Source organism: Erpetoichthys calabaricus, chromosome 6, assembly GCF_900747795.2.
Source record: "Erpetoichthys calabaricus chromosome 6, fErpCal1.3, whole genome shotgun sequence".
Classification (NCBI taxonomy): Eukaryota; Metazoa; Chordata; class Cladistia; order Polypteriformes; family Polypteridae; genus Erpetoichthys; species Erpetoichthys calabaricus.
Window position 1 is genome coordinate 34,501,486 of NC_041399.2, and position 19,224 is coordinate 34,520,709.

At 37.1% G+C, this 19,224-nt stretch overlaps 1 protein-coding gene across 3 annotated transcripts in view; it reads left to right on the forward strand.

The window, feature by feature from the left end:
* LOC114653266 (putative Polycomb group protein ASXL3) overlaps positions 1-19,224 on the forward strand; it is a 304,922-nt gene that overhangs the window by 238,708 nt on the left and 46,990 nt on the right. For all 3 annotated transcript variants that reach the window (XM_028803472.2, XM_051929094.1, XM_051929095.1), the window contains one exon: positions 14,698-14,823. In XM_028803472.2, coding sequence (XP_028659305.2) covers positions 14,698-14,823 — 126 coding nt within the window. The remainder of the gene's footprint in view (positions 1-14,697; positions 14,824-19,224) is intronic.

A 19,224-nucleotide genomic window follows, 5' to 3' on the forward strand; every position in this document is an offset into this window, starting at 1 on the left:
GCCTAATCATGTCAGGGCTTTGGTTTCCCAACGTACACATTGATTCATCGTTATTTTCACTCATCCATTGCCTGCCACTCAGAGTTAGCAGTGATTAGTATCACAACTACAAACTTTGTTCATGTGGCCCAAGTGGGTGCAGTAGAAAGTTTCTACCACGCTGCTGTTGGTGGCGTATAACATCAGACTATAGAGGAGGCAGACAAGACCAATTTTTTTATGTTTAGACTCTTATTTAATAATTTTATTATCATTTGTGATTTTTTTCACTCTTTTTCTAAATGTCTTGACTATGTGCACATTTTTCTTCCTAACCCTAGCAACCGGACGGACACACAGATAGATACACAGAATCACAAGCAGGTAGGATAAGCTGATTTCTGTCCCTCCAACAGTTACTCTTTGTTGGATGTATTCAGTGTTCATGTTTGTTGTTCACCATCTACTGGAATGTATTTTCTAATGCATGTAGTAATAAAATTCATTGCATTTTTCATTCCAACAGATGGTGCATCACAAACGTTAGCACTGCTTTTTTGAATCCCATACCATATAATAAAGACATAGCAACCAGATGGACACATAGAAAAAACAGACACTTGTCCTTTTATTGAGGTGGATATTTTTCTGACATGTACTTTATAATACTATACAGAATGTTACAATTTGCCCACTGAAAGAACACCCAGTTGTAGACCCAGGGAATGCCAGGAAGTCTCTTAAAAGTACTTGAAAGTTTAGTTGCAAGACAGATTTGATTGGTCTGTGTGTCTTAGGGTATTAGCACCACAACCCCAGGATAAGCTGTTTGAGAGTAAGTGAGTAACATATATATGTATTTTAGTCCCATTTACATTCTTATGATATGGACATTTTCATCTTCATCTGACTCCATTTTCTTTTATGCATTCAGCATTGCATACACCATTGCAATTCTTTGTGTGTTTTTTAAGGGAAAAAATAAAATACGTGTCTAATATACAATTAAGGTTTCTTTAAGTTGTCTCTATTACATTAAGCAGGGAGTTCAGAAGTTAAAGCCTTTCCTTTTGTGCTTTTCAAAGAACTGGAATATTAACCTTGGCAAAAGACCAAGTTTTACATATTTTGTTCATAATATGAAGCAAATGTTTAAACATATTTTAAAGAGGTTTTTTCTTCATTCACCATTGTGTAAGATCTCCTGAGAATCAGGTACTTTCAGAAACATATTTGTTTCAAAATGAATGCCAAATAATTTCTGATCTGAAATAAATTTTGTATTGACAATAAAGTCCATGTTGCAAACAGATGGGAAGAATTGCATGTGGTGCAGCATAATTTCCTATCTAAATTGAGGCTCTCATATTTTCTGGCCACCCATCACCATAAAGAAAGAAAAAAAATACAAGCGGTGAGATCTGTTACAAAAATTGTATCAATATGCACATTGTACAAGGTCATTTTGTCAGGTCATTTTTTAAAGACTGCAAAAGAATATCTTTCTCACATTGCTTCTTAAGTTTCTTCCTACTTTACTAGCAGTGAGACCCAACTATCTTGCCATAAAGTTCCAAGCTAACCCAAATCAAAGGGGTGTAATCTTTGTATTTCTTGCAAAAAGAACTCCTTCTGGCCTTCACTCATCAATTTTAGGCCACAATTAAAATCTTGTTAACGCAAATATCTAATCAGACACTCGGTGCATTTAGGCATGTAAACATTGTCAAGACGGCCTGCTGAAGTTCAAACTGAGGGAAGAAAGGCAATTTACATGACTTTGAAAGTGGCATGGTTGTTGGTACTAGATAGGCTGGTCTGAGTATTTCAGAAACTGCTGATCTACTGGGATTTTCATGCACAACCATCTCCAGGCTTTACAGAGAATTATTCAAAAAAGGGAAAATATCCAGTGAGTGGCAGTTCATTGGGTGAAAATGCCTTGTTGATGCCAGAGGTTAGAGGAGAATAGCCAGACTGGTTTGAGCTGACAGAAAGGCAACAGTATCTCAAATAACCACTTGTTACAACTGAGGTATGCAGAAGAGCATCTTTGAACACACAGCACATTGCACCTTTATGCAGATGGGCTACAGCAGCAGGAGACCACACCGGGTGCTACTACTGTCAGCTAAGAACAGACAACTGAGGCTACAGTTTGCACAGGCTCCCCAAATTGGTCTGATGAGCCATACAATACAATACAATACAATACAATACAATACAATACAATACAATACAATTTATTTTTGTATAGCCCAAAATCACACAGGAAGTGCCGCAATGGGCTTTAACAGGCCCTGCCTCTTGACAGCCCCCCAGCCTTGACTCTCTAAGAAGACAAGGAAAAACTCCCAAAAAACCCTAGTAGGGAAAAATGGAAGAAACCTTGGGAAAGGCAGTTCAAAGAGAGACCCCTTTCCAGGTAGGTTGGGCGTGCAGTGGGTGTCAAAAGAAGGGGGTCAATACAATACAATACAATACACAGAACAAATCCTCAATAAAAAACAAAAAATAAAAATTTTTTAGAAGTACGGAGCAGAATTTAACAGTAGATGATATCACATAATAAGATTTAGATAATTTTAGACTCCTGGAGACCTCATCCATCAAGCTGCCTCCCCCATTTGGCCATTCCACAGCTGAAACCGTGTTGGGCCAGCCAATCCAATGAAAGGACCCCTCTTTCTCATGATTCCTGCGATCCTCCATCAGGGATGACTTTACCTTAGGCAGGCAAAACAACTTGGCAGGTGGGCCGTGGCACCAAGTGCCACATTTGAGTACCGAGAAGAGAAACAGAATAGGTGAGGGTTAGTATCCAATTCTAACTATCATGTTACTTATGTTTTAGTGCTAATGACTAACAACAGAGATGCGGTATGTACAGTTAATCAGCAGCTCTAGTCAGGATATGCTAAACTGAAGCAGTGAGTCTTCAGCCGAGATTTAAAAGCTGAGACTGAAGGGGCATCTCTTATAATAGCAGTCAGACCATTCCACAGTTTAGGGGCCCTGTAACTAAAAGCTCAACCTCCCATTGTTATTTTATTAATCCTTGGAACCATAAGCAGACCAGCATCTTGAGATCTTAATGTGCGCTCTGGTTTGTAAGTCATGATAAGTTCAGACAAGTAAGCTGGACCTCGGCCATTTAATGCTTTATATGTTAAAAGAAGGATTTTGAAATCTGCCCTAAACTTAACCGGGAGCCAGTGTAAGGATTTAAGAACTGGAGTTATGTGTTCGTATTTGCATGTTCTTGTAATAATTCTTGCAGCCGCATTTTGTATTAACTGGAGGCTGTATAAAGAACAGTTCGAACATCCAGTGAACACCGCATTGCAGTAGTCAATCCTACTAGAGATAAATGCATGAATTAATTTCTCAGAATCCTGTTTATTTAGAAAGCGCCTTAATTTCCTAACATTTTTAAGATGGAAGAAGCATGTTTTGGACAACTTTGTAATATGCGCTTTAAATGACATGCTAGAGTCAAAGATAACTCCTAGATTGCGGGCTGATTCAGTAAAATTAATTGGGATTCCAACTGAGTTAAATGATGACAAAATATTATTATGATCAGCGTCATTCCCTCCAACAATTAACATCTCTGTTTTATCTGTATTTAAAGACAAGTAGTTGTCATTCATCCACTCCTTTAATTCGCTAACACAACTAATTAAAGACAACATCGGAGAAACTTCATGTGATTTAAATGAAAGGTATAACTGGGTGTCATCTGCATACGAGTGAAAATTAACATTATGTTTCCTAATGATAGATCCCAGTGGAAGCATGTAAAGTGAAAACAGTAAAGGTCCCAGAACTGAGCCCTGCGGGACACCATATTGAACTTCTGTGTATAATGATGGAGTACTGTCAGCACATTTCTGTACATATTGGAATCGATTTGATAAATAAGAACTAAACCAAGCGAGCACGGTGCCTGTAAGCCCAACATCATTTTCTAGCCTGTGTAGTAAAATAGAATGGTCGATGGTGTCAAATGCTGCACTTAAGTCCAACAACATAATTACAGTGTAGTTTCCTTCATCAGAGGATATCAGAATGTCGTTTACAACCCGCGTTAGTGCCGTTCCTGTACTATGACCAGTGCGAAAACCAGACTGGAATTTCTCAAATAAATTGTAATGCGTAAGGTGTGACTGAAGCTGATTGGCGACTACTTTTTCTAGTATTTTAGAGAGAAACGGTAGATTTGAAATATGCCTATAATTATTTAGTATGTGTGGGTCTAGGTCTGACTTTTTAAGTAATGGTTTAATGACTGACACTTTTAGTGTATCAGGTACTGTGCCATGCAGTAATGAACTACTGATAATGTTTAGAATAGGTGCTGCAAGAACATTCATTGCACTTTTTACTAGTTTTGTTGGCACTGGATCTAGGGAACAAGTAGTGGGCTTCATTTTTGAAATTAAAGTTAAGACTTCCTGCTCAGTTACAGGATTAAAATTACTAAAGTGCAGAATGCAATGTGAGACAGGGTCTGCTAAGCTAGTATTTGGATTGTAGTGTGATGCAGAGATCTGGGATCTTATATTTTTAATTTTCTCATTGAAGAAGTTCATAAAGTCTGTACTGGTAGTATCTGTTGGTATGTTGCACTGTTGATCTGAATTTCCATTTGTTAATTTAGCCACTGTTCTAAACAGTACCCAAGGATTTTTATTATTGTTATCTATTAATGTAGAATAGTATTCTGAGCGAGCTTTAAAGAAGGCTTTTTTATATTTATTAACACTCTCTGTCCATGCAATTTGAAAGACATGTAGCTTTGTTGTTCTCCATCTACGCTCCAGTTTTCCACACTCTAATTTAAGAGCTCGAGTGTTTTCATTAAACCAGGGAGAGTTTCTATGTGCTTTGATCACTTTTATTTTAAGGGGAGCCACTGCATCCAGAGCATCTCTCAAGGTCACATTATAATGTGATGTTAGCTGATCTAAATTGTTTTCCACAATTACACTTGACTTACTCAAAATATCTATAAATTTTGAAGCAGAATTACAATCTAGGTGTCGCACTGTCTTTGTTTTAATCTGGGAGTGTGTTGACAAGGGCAGGACTAAATCAAATGTAATTAAGTAGTGATCGGAAATAACTTCATTTAATGGAGTGATATTTAAATTTTGAATTTCAACTTTGTAAGTTATAATTAAATCTAATGTGTGGTTATGATTATGAGTTGGACCTTTGACAATTTGACAAAATCATACTGAATTTAACAAATAAGTAAAACATTTGCTAAAAGTGTCAGTTTCCACATCAATGTGTACATTAAAATCCCCCATCAGTACTACGTGATCATAATTTATAGCCAAATCAGAGAGAAGGTTGCTAAATTCAGTCATGAACAATGAATAAGGCCCTGGTGGTCTGTAGACTAGCACTATAATTGTGTTGGAATCTGTTTTAATATTTAAAATGAATGCCTCAAAGGATGTAAAGTTGCCTAAATTTTTAGAAGTGATTTGCATTTTGTTACAATGAATTATTCCAAGGCCTCCTCCTCGACCAAAATCTCTAGACTTATGAAGGAATGAGTAGCCATCTGGTGACGCCTCAGCTAGGGGGACAGTGTCACATTTACTAAGCCAGGTTTCAGTGAGATGACACAGATCAGATTTTGTACTTAATATAATATCATTTACCAAAACAGCTTTAATGCCAAGAGAGCGAATGTTCAATAAGCAGCATTTAAAACTGCATGGTTCTTTCTGAACTGCTGATATATTTTTTGTGTTAATTTGAAGTAAATTTCTATTACTGATGCCCCTGGTGGAGGGTCTGGTTTTACCCCTTGGTCTAATTATACACCTTATTTTTTGGTTATCATTTAATTTAAGGTTTGTATCAAGACTAAATTTACTGGAGCCCCATGACAAGGATTATGAGTAACAGCTTCAGGAAAGTAACAGGTGGGATAAACAACAGCCTGTGATTTAAGATCACATGACTGCGGCCTGGATGGTGCTCAAATCAGTCAACCAGGCAGTTTTGCTGCCATATTTTGGGATAATACATAAGATCCCCTCCAGTTAGGATGAAGACCATCTCTTCTGAAAAAGCCTTTCCCAAAAATCATCCCAATTGTTCACAAACGCTATGCTTTTCTTTGCACACCAGGTTTCTAGCCAGCAGTGAAGGGAATGCAATCTGCTATAAATCACATCCCCTCTATGTAATCTTGATAAGGGGCCAGATACAACTAAATTCCGACATTTTCTTTTGGCTTTGATGCATAGAGAGATGAAGTTCCTTTTTAATACCTCAGATTGCTGTGAATAAATATCATTAGTGCCGACATGCAGCAATAAGGTAGATACTTCATCGTCAGCGACACGGTCCAATGCTGCCTTCATTTCTGCTGTGACCTTCTGATGATAGGGTCAGAATTTGGTGTCAACAACATGAAAGCATGGATCCATCCATGGATCCATGGATGCCTTGTATCAACGGTTCAGGCTGGTGCTGGTGGTGTAATAGTGTGGGGGATATCTTCTTGGCACACTTTTTGTCCCTTATTACCAAATGAGCATTGTTTAAATGCCACAGCCTACTTGAGTATTGTTGTTGACCATGTCCACCCTTTATGACCACATCGTACCCATCTTCTGATGGCTACTTCCAGCAGGATAACACACCATGTTACAAAGCTCAGATCATCTCAGACTGGTTTCTTGAACACAACAATAGTTTACTGTGCTAAAATGGCCACCACAGTCACCAGATTTCAATCTAATAGAGCACCTTTGGGATGTGGTGGAAAGGAATTATGCAAAGGATTTAAAGGAATAAAGGAATTATTAAAGCATTATGAATATACAGCCAATATGGACCAAAATCTCTAAGGAATGTTTCCAGAACCTTTTTGAATCTATGCCATGAAGAATTACAGCAGTCCTGAAGGCAAAAGAGGGTCCAACCCGGTACTAGCAAGGTGTACCTAATAAAGTGGCTAGTAAGTGTATATTTTCCTGAGTTATAGGAAGCCGGTGCTTATCTCATGTGCAGGACAGAAGCCAACACTGGACAGGTCACACTCAAACATGACTGTACAGGGCCAACCTGGAATCACTGTTTAACCTAACTTGCACCTATTTGGGATGTCGGAGGAAAACTGAAATTTAGAAAAGCTCAAGCAGACACATACAAACTCCATACAGGTAGTGTGAAATATTGACTTAACAAATTTACTAATGCATTACAAAGCACCTCTTTGCGCTCATTTTTTAATCAGTTAAGTAAAATGGCTAGGGGTAGCCCGTTCACAGAAATGTAATTAGAATTTTATTTCACATAGTGCCTTTTAGTGTGGAGGGAAAACAAAAATGAGTATTTTATTAATGCCAACAATCCATTTGGATGCTATTGCTATCCTTTATGCTTGTTGTATGAGGTGAAATCATGAGACTTAGTGTACCGCAACCCATTGTAAAACCAAAAAAAAAGTTTAACCACTTTCTCTTTATATTTACATAAAGCATACTTTCAGGAGTTATCAGGCTGTAATTACATACAAACGCTGACTTTGTTAGCAAATTTAAAAACTGAAATGCGCACTCGCTGAGCAAATTATGTACACCTGCTTATCCGTTCAATTTTCTAATCAGCCAATCATGTTGCAGCAGCACAATGCATAAAATCATGCAGATTTCATGCAGATCAGGAGCTTCAGTTAATGTTCACATCAAACATCAGAAAAATATCTGATTTCAGATGCAAGTGATTTCGGCCATGGCGTGATTGTTGGTGTCAGGTGGCCTGGTATGAGTTATTTCTGTAACTACTAATTTTTGGATTTTTACTCTATAGAATTCATTCAGAGTGCTGCAGAAAAAAAAATATTTAGTGAATAGTGGTTCTGCAGGTGGAAATACCCTCTTAATGTCCTTATGATTACATTTTTCTCAAAAAAACATGTAAAAAATGTTGCATTTTTTTGGCTTGAAAACGTTTTTATTAAATCTCATCTTTCTGCTGTATAACATGCAAAACACTAAAAGAACAAAGTGAGAAGTGTAGAACGTATAATAATGACATTAATAATAATGATTAATAATAATAATATGTACAGCACATTGCACATGTGAAAGTGATATGAATGTCACTTTCGGATTCCCAGAATCACTTTTGGTTTTACTGTTTGTTTCAGTTTCACTACTTAAAGACAGATTCACTTCGTCATCACTGCTGATGAGAGGTGTTTCTTATGAGATGTCATTATGAGGCTAGGAAAAGACACGTCTACACTGTTGCTGAGGTAACATTCAGATCTGACGCTCATGCAAGATATGCCCATACCGCTGCCCAAGTAACGCTTGGCACTAATGTAGTTGGCACTTTTACAGCCCAAATAAACCTCGGGTCTTATGCAAGACGCGCCTATGTAGTCACCCGAGTGACACTAGAGACTAATGCTTTTAGAACTGTTTTTACAGCCTGAGTGGTGCTCGGGTCTAACATTACGGAGGTTAGGGAAGGAGGTTAGAGGAGAATTGGCCAGACTGGTTTGAACTGACAGAAAGGCTACGGTAATGCACATAACCACTCTGTACAAATGTGGTCATAAGAAACACATCTTAGTATGCGTAATTTGTCAAACCTTGAGGCAAATGGGCTGCAACAGCATAAGGCCACCTCAGGTGCCACCAATGTCAGCCAAGAACAGAAAGCTGAGGCTGCAATGGGTACAGGCTCCCTGAAACTTTACAATTGGAGACTAGATGATTAATCTTGATTTCTGCTGAGGTGCACAACAATAACACCATTGTTTCTACAGCACATTTTCATACATAGAATGTATGTGCTTTACAATATGTCATAGAAGTAATTACAAGGGAAGGAAAACCAGTTCAATTAGGCAAGAATAACAACAAGTGCTAAAAATAAATTAATATGAGCTTTTGTAACATAGATATATAATTCGTAGAATAGTAGAGTTCTTATATATAAGACAAAAAAACTAAATCTGCAGGAGTTCTACCGACTAAAGACCATCCAGCCCCCACTGGGCATTCTACATAAATATTCTTAAGTCATTCCTCATTGTTTCCAGGCTTTGTCTTGAGGACAGCTGGAGAACTTGACCAGAGCGTCACAGATGGCTACACAGCGGCCTCAATCAGATGATGGTGGCAGAAAATGCCATCACAGATACTATGGGTCAGAATTTAACATCAATAGCATGAATTCATGCACCTAAACTACTTTATATCAACAGATCAGATTAGTGGTGGTGCAGTTCTTTGAGGAATGTTTTCATGGCACACTTTGGGCCCGTTAATACTAAGCTATCACCACTTGAATGCTGCAGCCTATTTAAGTATTATTGCTGACCATGTGGATCCCTTCATGGCCAAACTTTGCCCACCTTCTAATGACTTCTTCCAGTATGATAATGCAACATGTGATAAAGTCATCTCAAACTGATTTCATGAACATGACAGTTCAGTGAGTTGAATGCATGGCCTTCCTGTCACTGGGTCTGAATCTAATAGAACACCTTTGGGATGTGATAGAATGGGAGGTAAGCAGCTTGACTGTGCAGCTGCCAGATCGACAGAAATTGCATTATTAAATAATGTCAACATGGAAGAGAATCTCAAAGGAATGTTTCTAACATCTTGTCAAATTCATGCCACAGGGAACGGAGGCTATTTTGAGAGCAAAAACAGGCCCTACCCAGTATTAGTGTAATGGTCCTAATAATTTGCTCTGTGACTGTATATACTGCCTCCAAATCAAAGCTAAAACCATCACAATAAATCAACATTATAACCTTCTTTAACCATGTAAAAATTTTTCTGTATTGTTCTTAAATAAAAAACTTTATGTATTGTTTAAAAAAAAAACATTCCATTCTTTTAGAAAATGATTGCATTATTTTACAGGCAGACTTTGTGGTATGAACTGGAAACCTACAGATCTTCTCCTGCTGTGGTGTGACTCTTGTATTGATACTCATTTACAAAAACATGAGAGTAGTAAAGGACTTCTAACCAGTGGCAGCAAGGATCTCACAAGCTCTCTCATTACACTTCTTCTCCTTCCAGTTTCACTGTTTGCTATTTGCCTTTATATTTTTATTATTATCACTTTAAGATCAAAACCAAAAATCAGTTATTTAATCTATTTCACCAATACTAAAACTTTCTAGGGGTGTAATTTTACTGGTTTCTATATCAAAACCAATTTTAATCATTCTGTGCTTTACTGTATACCCTTTTACAAGATATTTTTGAAAGCATGCAAGGTAACACAGAAAGCAATGGTGGAAGCAGGGCCATTTCCTGACATATGCAAGCTCAGCAAGCACTTGTCTTATAGCCAGTGGGTAACATTAATGTCACATAGAAAAGAGAGATTAACAGGAGCAAGAACCCCAAAATTGCTGTACTGCCCATTGCTCCATAAAGACTACAAGTGGCCCTGGATGTAAGTGGTGTATATGTACAGTATATAATCCACCCAATGAACAATTTGATGATTCTCCAGGTCAAGACTTTCACATTTTATACATAGTACAATATGTTAATATTTCTTGAAGAGAAATTATTCAATAATGGCATGAAAAGGATTTATTTGAGCTAAAGAGTCCTGATCAAATGAGACATTGTACCATAAAGGATGAAACTGAATACATTCGAGTCCAGCTGTATAGCACTTGTCAAAATAAAATGAACCAAAACCACAGTTCCATTTTATTTCTTTAAACTACTTTTTTATTGGATTTTTTTTATTTTTCTTATCCATGTAAATTAAAATCTTATATGAAAAGTTTTAGAGATAATAGTAATTACTTTTGACTCTTAGATGACTCTTAGATTATTCTCAAGTAATTCACAATTAACAAAGACAGAATTATACTAAAAAACTTTTTGATTACATCTGTTACAAATTGCCTGATGACTGTATTTTTTACCAGTTGCTTACTTCCATCTGATATATTCCAATGTACCAAGTATAGATTTGTCTCGCAAACCATCTTGAAGTAGCAACTTGACTTGCTGGCCCAAAAAAGAAATAAAACTGTGATGATGATAAAAAAAATATTAAATACAAGTTTCTATGACATGTAGAAGATATAATAATCTTGACAGTATTTAAATCATTTTATTTAAAGCTTCTGAAGATTCTGCCAATAGCTCTTGTTTCTGTCAAAAGAAAATACATTTATTTGACCCTTAAAATTTTTTTTGTTTTGTCCTTGCCAGTAGTTTTTTTCCAGTATGTGTCTGTGTGTTTTTTTCGTCAAATTCAAAAATTTAAAAGCATGTGTATAATTAGTATGTATTTTATGTAGTTACAGCATAGCTTACAGAATAAAAAGTTAAATACCAACATAAATGTGTTTCATCATAATTAGTACTTTAGTTTTAATATGAGTATGTTCTCCATTTTCTGTTAACCTTCTTGTCATATTTGCCGTTTGTCACTACAATGGCATAGCATAAAGAAATGTAGATCTTAAGTGTGAACAGAAAGCATCAGGCAATTAAAGCATCCAAAAACTAAAATTAATTAAATGCTCAATTTTCAATATTCCATACATTTCCTGGTGTATTTTTGATATTAATGCATTCTTAAAGTAATTTTTATTTTAAACAGGAAAGACATTAGTAGGAGAAAATAAAAATACATACTGTGGCATCTTGGGACCCCAAATCCTACACAAACCTAGTCACAGGTTAAAATAACATTTTATTTGGATTTTGTCTTCAATACAGATGCCACAAATCTTTCCTGTGCCTCAAAGGCCTCCTCACAAGCCTAATTGTCCTCCTCCTCACAACTCTTCCTCCTTAAGTTAGCTGAAGTAGCCCCTTTTACGCCAGACCCAAGAGTACTTCTGTCGCCAGAACATTGCACAAAAGAAGCACCTCAGAGTAGAGATAGCTGTTCCCTTGTAGTTCCCCCTTTCTGTATCCAAAGAACCCAAGCAATGATACCCAGTGGGACTACAGTTCCCAGTATGCCCTGCAGATGTTACTATGACTAGGATTCCCAAAGTATGTAAGTTCCAAACCACTTCCAAAAATGTCCTCTAGAAGGGGAAACCCCATTAAAGACTCCAGCTAGACACAAGTCTTATTAAATCTTTATAAAATAAAGTATTTATTCTTCCCAAAAACTGATCTGTAATGTTGTGGAGTTCTGAAGAGCACAAAAGACATACAGTGCCTCTTAAAGGCAATTCCAAAAGCAAACAAAGTCCCAAACAGAATCCACAGTGGGGTCAAACATACAGAGCAGGAGACCAAAAAATCCAATGATATTACAAAAGCACTAGGCACAGCAATCACATGTTAACTCACCAACTCCAGAGCACATTCACGATGGACTGCCATGAACTGTGGAAGACCACTGGATATATAAGGTGGAGAGCAGTTCCTGGACTGCCTTTTTGGGGACCACCCACACAACACACGAAACATATGACAGGGTTTGGTACAGATAGAATAAACACAAAAAATACTGCAAATCATAAACAAAACAAACAATAAAGGTTACAAATAAATCAAAAATGTATAACAAAGACACAAAACAAGCATTTGAACCCCAGCCAGAGAAGGAACCCTGGCTGAGATATAACAGGTATTAGTATGGATGTACCTGCCATGGGGCACTTCTACCTAGTGTGTCAGAGGAGTATACAGTAATCCCTCCTCCATCGCGGTGGTTGCGTTCCAGAGCCACCCGCGAAATAAGAAAATCCGCAAAGTAGAAACCATATGTTTATATGGTTATTTTTATATTGTCATGCTTGGGTCACAGATTTGCGCAGAAACACAGGAGGTTGTAGAGAGACAGGAACATTATTCAAACACTGCAAACAAACATTTGTCTCTTTTTCAAAAGTTTAAACTGTGCTCCATGACAAGACAGAGATGACAGTTCTGTCTCACAATTAAAAGAATGCAAACATATCTTCCTCTTCAAAGGAAACAGAGAGGAAAGCAAACAAATCAATAGGGCTGTTTGTTTTTAAGTATGCGAAGCACCGCCGGTACAAAGCTGTTGAAGGCGGCAGCTCACATCCCCTCCGTCAGGAGCAGGGAGAGAGAGAGAGAGAGAGAGAGAGAGAGAGAGACAGAGAAAAACAAACTGAAAAATCAATACGTGCCCTTTGAGCTTTTAAGTATGCGAAGCACCGTGCAGCATGGCGCTTCAGGAAGCAGCTGCACACAGAAGGTATCAACGTGAAGATAATCTTTCAGCATTTTTAGACGAGCGTCCGTATCGTCTAGGTGTGCGAACAGCCCCCCTGCTCACACCCCCTATGTCAGGATCAGAGAAAAGTAAGTTGGGTAGCTTCTCAGCCATCTGCCAATAGCCTCCCTTGTATGAAATCAACTGGGCAAACCAACTGAGGAAGCATGTACCAGAAATTAAAAGACCCATTGTCCTCAGAAATCCGCGAACCAGCAAAAAATCCGCGATATATATTTAAATATGCTTACATGTAAAATCCACGATAGAGTGAAGCCGTGAAAGGCGAAGCGCGATATAGCGAGGGATGTACAGTCTTAAAAATCTGTCTCCACCAGCCCAGCCATTTTATTGTCCCACCCGGGAAAGGGAGCACCATCCATCCTAGCCTTTACATTAGTCCATTGTCACCTCCCATAACAATACATATATATGAAATTATATGTCTGTGATTGACTCACTAACTCACTGAAAAGAAGTTCTTAATTGTTGGTTTTCACAAATGCATCAGTGAGAACTACAAAAATCCAACCTTACTGAATGTTAATTTAATTGTTGGGGGGAAAAAAAAGAAAAGAAAATCACAGTGATCGTTTGCATTTAATAGTTGTAAAGGGTGATCTTAAAGCCAGCTTACAGTGATTGCAGAATAGTACAAATGGTAGCATGTCTGTCTGCAAACCAGCAACATTGTGGCTCACGGTCCTGCCTTTTTTAACATTCTATATTGCATTGTTCTTCATTAGTTTGCATGTTTATATTGAACTTAACTGCTTTGTAGTGTTTTGGGCTATATTCTTTAAACTCATTACTAAGTTTGTATCATGTTAAATCTATTTAAATTATTAAAAATATATTGGGCAGAGTAGTTCGGATTCAGCGGGTTGGAAAATGGATGGATGGATGGAAGTCTGTTGGCAGTACACAATGTAACTTATTGAATAACTGTATTATAGAAGCCTAACATGTAATTGTCTATTGTCTGTATGTCTTTTTATTAATATTTAATGTGTATTATGAAAATGTTGTTGAATTTGTACATTGTGCCAGTATGGCCATTCCTGCTTTGTCTTTAATTAGGACAGAAAAGTCATCCCCCAATCCCCGTCGTATAAACTTAATGGAGATGTATTGTGCACTCAAGTCTACTAAATAATTGCAGTTGGTTTTAAGTAGTTCTGTACATCAGCCTTAAAAATGTCTTGGCATGTAAAAGTGATTCTGAAGATAATACACCTCCATATTACTGTTACAAAGTAAAAGATTTTAATGCATCATTTAGAACTGTATTGATAGTGTTTTTGCCTTGAATATTCTCTACTCTGCTATTTTTCATTTACCTCGGCTTCCACACTTGTTATGAGGCCTGGCTATGGTTATATAAATTTTCATTACACAACTCTATACATGCTACATCATTATTGTGTTTGTGTTTTCTTTTTCTGCTTTTTTCCACAATTGACACATTTTTCTCTGCAGGTTCTGAGTCTAAAAATGGATTTGGGGATGGAGATGGATGTGAAAAGGATTTGAAACATGGCCAGAGATCTCCAACAGGGAAACAAATTAGCCAACATTTAAAGAAACTGAAGAAATCTGGTTTAGGTAAATGAGAAAGTCATTTGTTTTTATTTGACCTGTAAGTTGTAAGTAAATGCAGTAATACAATTCTGTGTATACCTTATTACAGTTGGGACATTGTCCTGTTAAGTGACATGCTCAAAGTTACATAGTGTGTCCATGATAGTGATTGAAATGGTGAAATTGAAATGAAATTCTTGGAACATACAATCTACTACATTAATCACTTAGCTTTGATGCATATTATGATAGCAATAAATTGTATATGCAGTCATGACAGAGTATGCAAACTATCTTAAAAAGTGCTTTAACATGTGAGGAAACCTTTAACAATTATCCTGTCATTATCAAATCTTAAGTTTAAAATATCTAAATTCAGGAGTCGGTTAACACAATAAATTTATTTTTCATTATTTATTTATCAATAAATACGTCAACATACAGAAGTTGTGCATAAGAGCAGCACAAACTTCATTTTTCTTCTTCTATTAGTTATTTAGAGACAGATGCTACTAATACAGTGTACTTCATTAGTTAATGATCAGGAAATGCTACCAACTGTATGTGAAAGCAGAACCTTTGCCAGATTGATCTTGCAGCATTCTGGTTTGTGGGAACACCATGCCAAGGTCAAAAGACTTTTGCATTGTTTCTGAGAAGTACTTGATCCAGCTTATGAGCCTGGGAAGGTTTATAAGGCCATTTTCAAACAAGTCCAAGTGTTTCAATTTCCCGTAACAATGATTATTTACAAGTATACATGGAGGAGATTCGGGAAGTTGCCAGTCCAGAGTGGATGTCCCAATGAATTCAAGATGGTCTGAGGTATCACATTGAATGTGTAAGCTGCATTCTAGGGTCTGCTTGCCTCTGTAAACATGGTAAATGCTACATTTCATGAATTTATCATCAGAAAAAAAAATGATTAGAAAGTCTCATCTGATTGTCAGGCATAGACACTTGAGACACCTGCTCCCTCAATGATCATAATCTGTTCAAATATTGTCTACTCTCTCTGAACCATTCTGTGTTGTAATATCTCTGGAGGGATCTCCAGTGTTATATAGTGTGCAGTGTCTCAGAGCCAAAAACAGTGACAGGTTATGGCCTGTTGTAAGCAGACAGAAGATTAAAGAAATAGCTTTAGGCTCTGAACTGCCTATCATTCTAGCAGTAGAAAAGATGTAAGCCTTACATTAGTAACCTGGCCACATTGACTGGCAACAAGTACTCCAAGTATTTGTATTACCACTCATCTAGCAGCAAGTGGTAACAGTGGCAACACCACTGGTCAGTACTGTGTTGTAAACTGTATTTCAATGTCATGATTTGAAAAACTGGAACAAGTAAAAAGGTTGTTTCCCTAAAAACTGAACTCAAGGAGCTCTGGGAACAATTAGTTGATGCACAGGATCAGGTTGCGCAGAACTGTGAGATTTCTAGGGTTTCCAGTTGGTGCAGCGTCTGGCTAACTCCACTTTGCTAAGTACTGTCAGTTTAACTGGCGATTCAGCATTTGCTCAATATATGGTACCAGTGTACCACTGTAATTTCTACTTATTATCTTTTATGCCCATGCATGAGAAACATTAACAAGTGTCTTTAATGCACAAAATCTTCAATATGTGGAAGAGTTTTGTCATTGGGACCCTCTCATATTTGTGTACTGATAGTATGTTTGCATTCTTATTTGCTAATTAATAAAATGGGCATATTGTACTTAAGATATTGAAGAGGTGGTGGTTGGGTGCCAAGTAGTGTCCCTTCGCTTTGCACTGCTCACACTAAGACCAGTCCTGAATGAAACCGTACTTGTTCACTTTTTCTGTTTTTATTTTGTTTCTCTCTTCCTTTATTACCTTTATAGAATATTAAGTATGGCATTCCTGGTCATTTTTGGCCTTCCAAGGGCAAAAAGAAAAAAAATTAATAAATGCACTGCTTACACCTTACACATACTCCGCTCTCTACTTTTATGTGATTTTCTGGGTACCGACTGACTTGTGACCTACTCACATGCATGCACTTGTCGTTAAAGAATGGCGTATCTTCTCACACACGTGTATGCTTTAATCATAGTGACTATGCTGCACTTCCCAAAGCACCTCCTCTGTACTCTCACCTAAGAGAATCTAACCCAGGGAAACAGCTACTTGTCAGCTTCTATATTTATAATAATAATAATAAAAGCATGACAGCATAAAGCAGAACCAGATTAATCATCGCCCACATATACAGTGTGTAGACCTCCAGAACAAACTTACGACGAAGACTACCAAATCTGTCTGACCACAGTCTCAGAAACTGGCTATGTGCCATTTTTCTATAATTCCTTATACAATTCTCCATAAAAAAACAAAACACCTAATGCAGTCAAAACTCTACACTGTGACACTCTCAGTCACTTATATAAAACCACTAGGAGTAGACATATTTACAGTAAATTTTCTTGTTTGTAAATATGCATTTTTCATTGTATCTCTGAATTCTTTTGTTGGGTTCTTTGTAATGAAATGATGCCATAGTACTTGATACAAGATATTTTTTCCTTAGGAGATTTTGTCGTATTTCATCATATAAGGCTCACATGCATATACAGTTTTATTAAATCTTTATATATAATCTTCATTTGGATCTTGATCTTTGTCCGCGAATTCACTGCCTTGTGTGGTGTTCCTGCTGTGTTCAGTAGAGGGCAGTAGTGATGGAGGAGGAGAGGAAGTGAGGGGGAGGATCGTTGGATGAGGATGGAGTGTGGTGATTAAAGAGGATTGAACTAAAGGAGACTATGTGCTGTTTGTACTGGCTGAATACACAACACCTTGGTTTGTTACTTTTGTTTACAAACACTGTCGATACCAGTCTTTGTGTTTAGATCTGGCGTCGACACTGTGCTTTGTGTTTAGATCTGGCGTCTACACCTGCTTCATTGTCGAGACTGTGGTTTTTTGTGTTTCTATCGACCGTCGTTGGCAGCACTTCGTCCAAATCGAATGTTCACCCACTTCTTGGAGTCGGCAGTCAGAGTATATAAGTCGGACACACTTCTGTGATTTTCCATCAGTCGGCGTTTGGAGTTCAAGAAAGAGGCATTGGTTCTTCCTTACTCTTTTGATTGCCACAAAGCAACCTGCAAGATTGGAGAAAGGTTGAGAAGAGATCGTGAGAGGAAACGACAGCGTCATGAAAACGAGACAGACTGTGAACGGAGAGAAGCAGAAATCCTCCTCCACCACCACATAATTACTATTCGGACAGTGATTCCGAGTAGACCGTTCCTATCAAATCAATGTCCAAGGGTTTTGTTTTGTAATTTTGTTTCCCTTATAAAAAATCATAATGCTGTGCGATGAAGGGCCCAGTTCACGACTGGCAGCTGCGTTTAAACAGGGAGCCCTTCACAGACAACTTTAACACACGCAACATAGTTGGGCGCACATGGCTAGTAATAAATAAATTGATTCAAAAGACAACTGAATACTATTTCATGCTAGCACTCCCATCACTGTTCCTTCTGAGGTAAATGTTTTTCTTCATGAGCACAAACCAGTTACATTATATTTTGACTAGTTATTAATATTATGCACCATACTTATTTATTCATATGTAGTAATTTTATGCTTTGTAGAGTGCATTTGAAACAGTCATTATTAATAAAGTAGTCTGTTTATTTAAAATATTTAAACACATATAGTTTGTTGATTAATTAATTAATTTGTTGATGAAGCTGAACAGGTGTGCTATATGTACCTCAAGACCTTAAATTTAAAAAATGCACAGGAAACTTGACTGTGTACTAATAATAAATAGTGCATTATATACATCTAGATTTAAAAAAAAAATTATTCAAAATTGATTTAAAGTTATTACAAGTCCAAACTCTGTATTGGCATCAAAGCAGAGTTGCCCGCTCCATCAGTTCTGGGCTTGCACAAATGGCTACTAGCCAAAAATGCAATCTTTTAATTCATGATTAGAAATCAAATCCAGACAGAAAAAATTAGTTCTCTATAAAGACAAAAATAATATTAAAAATTTGATAAAAATCACTGAGCCATTAAGCAAAAGTATTTAACATTCCAAACTTAAAGGAATTCTCCCCCCAAAAATAGTATCTTGTATGTTACTTACCCCATGTAGTTTGTAGTTATGGTCATGAAAAATTTCATGTTTTCATGGAGAACTGATATCACAAAGTTTCAGTTTGAATGGGTGCCTATGGTGAGTGCACGACAACAGAAAACAATACCATAAACATCCATGAAACAATCTCATGTTAGCTGTCACACATAATCCACGTGCTGAGTTATCTAGTCGTATGCTCATAATGTCTCAGACACTTATTTTTGCTAAAATATTTTTAAATAAGCCACTTTCTGGTTAAATGCTGTCATCAACAAAAAAGAAACACACTCAAACATGGAC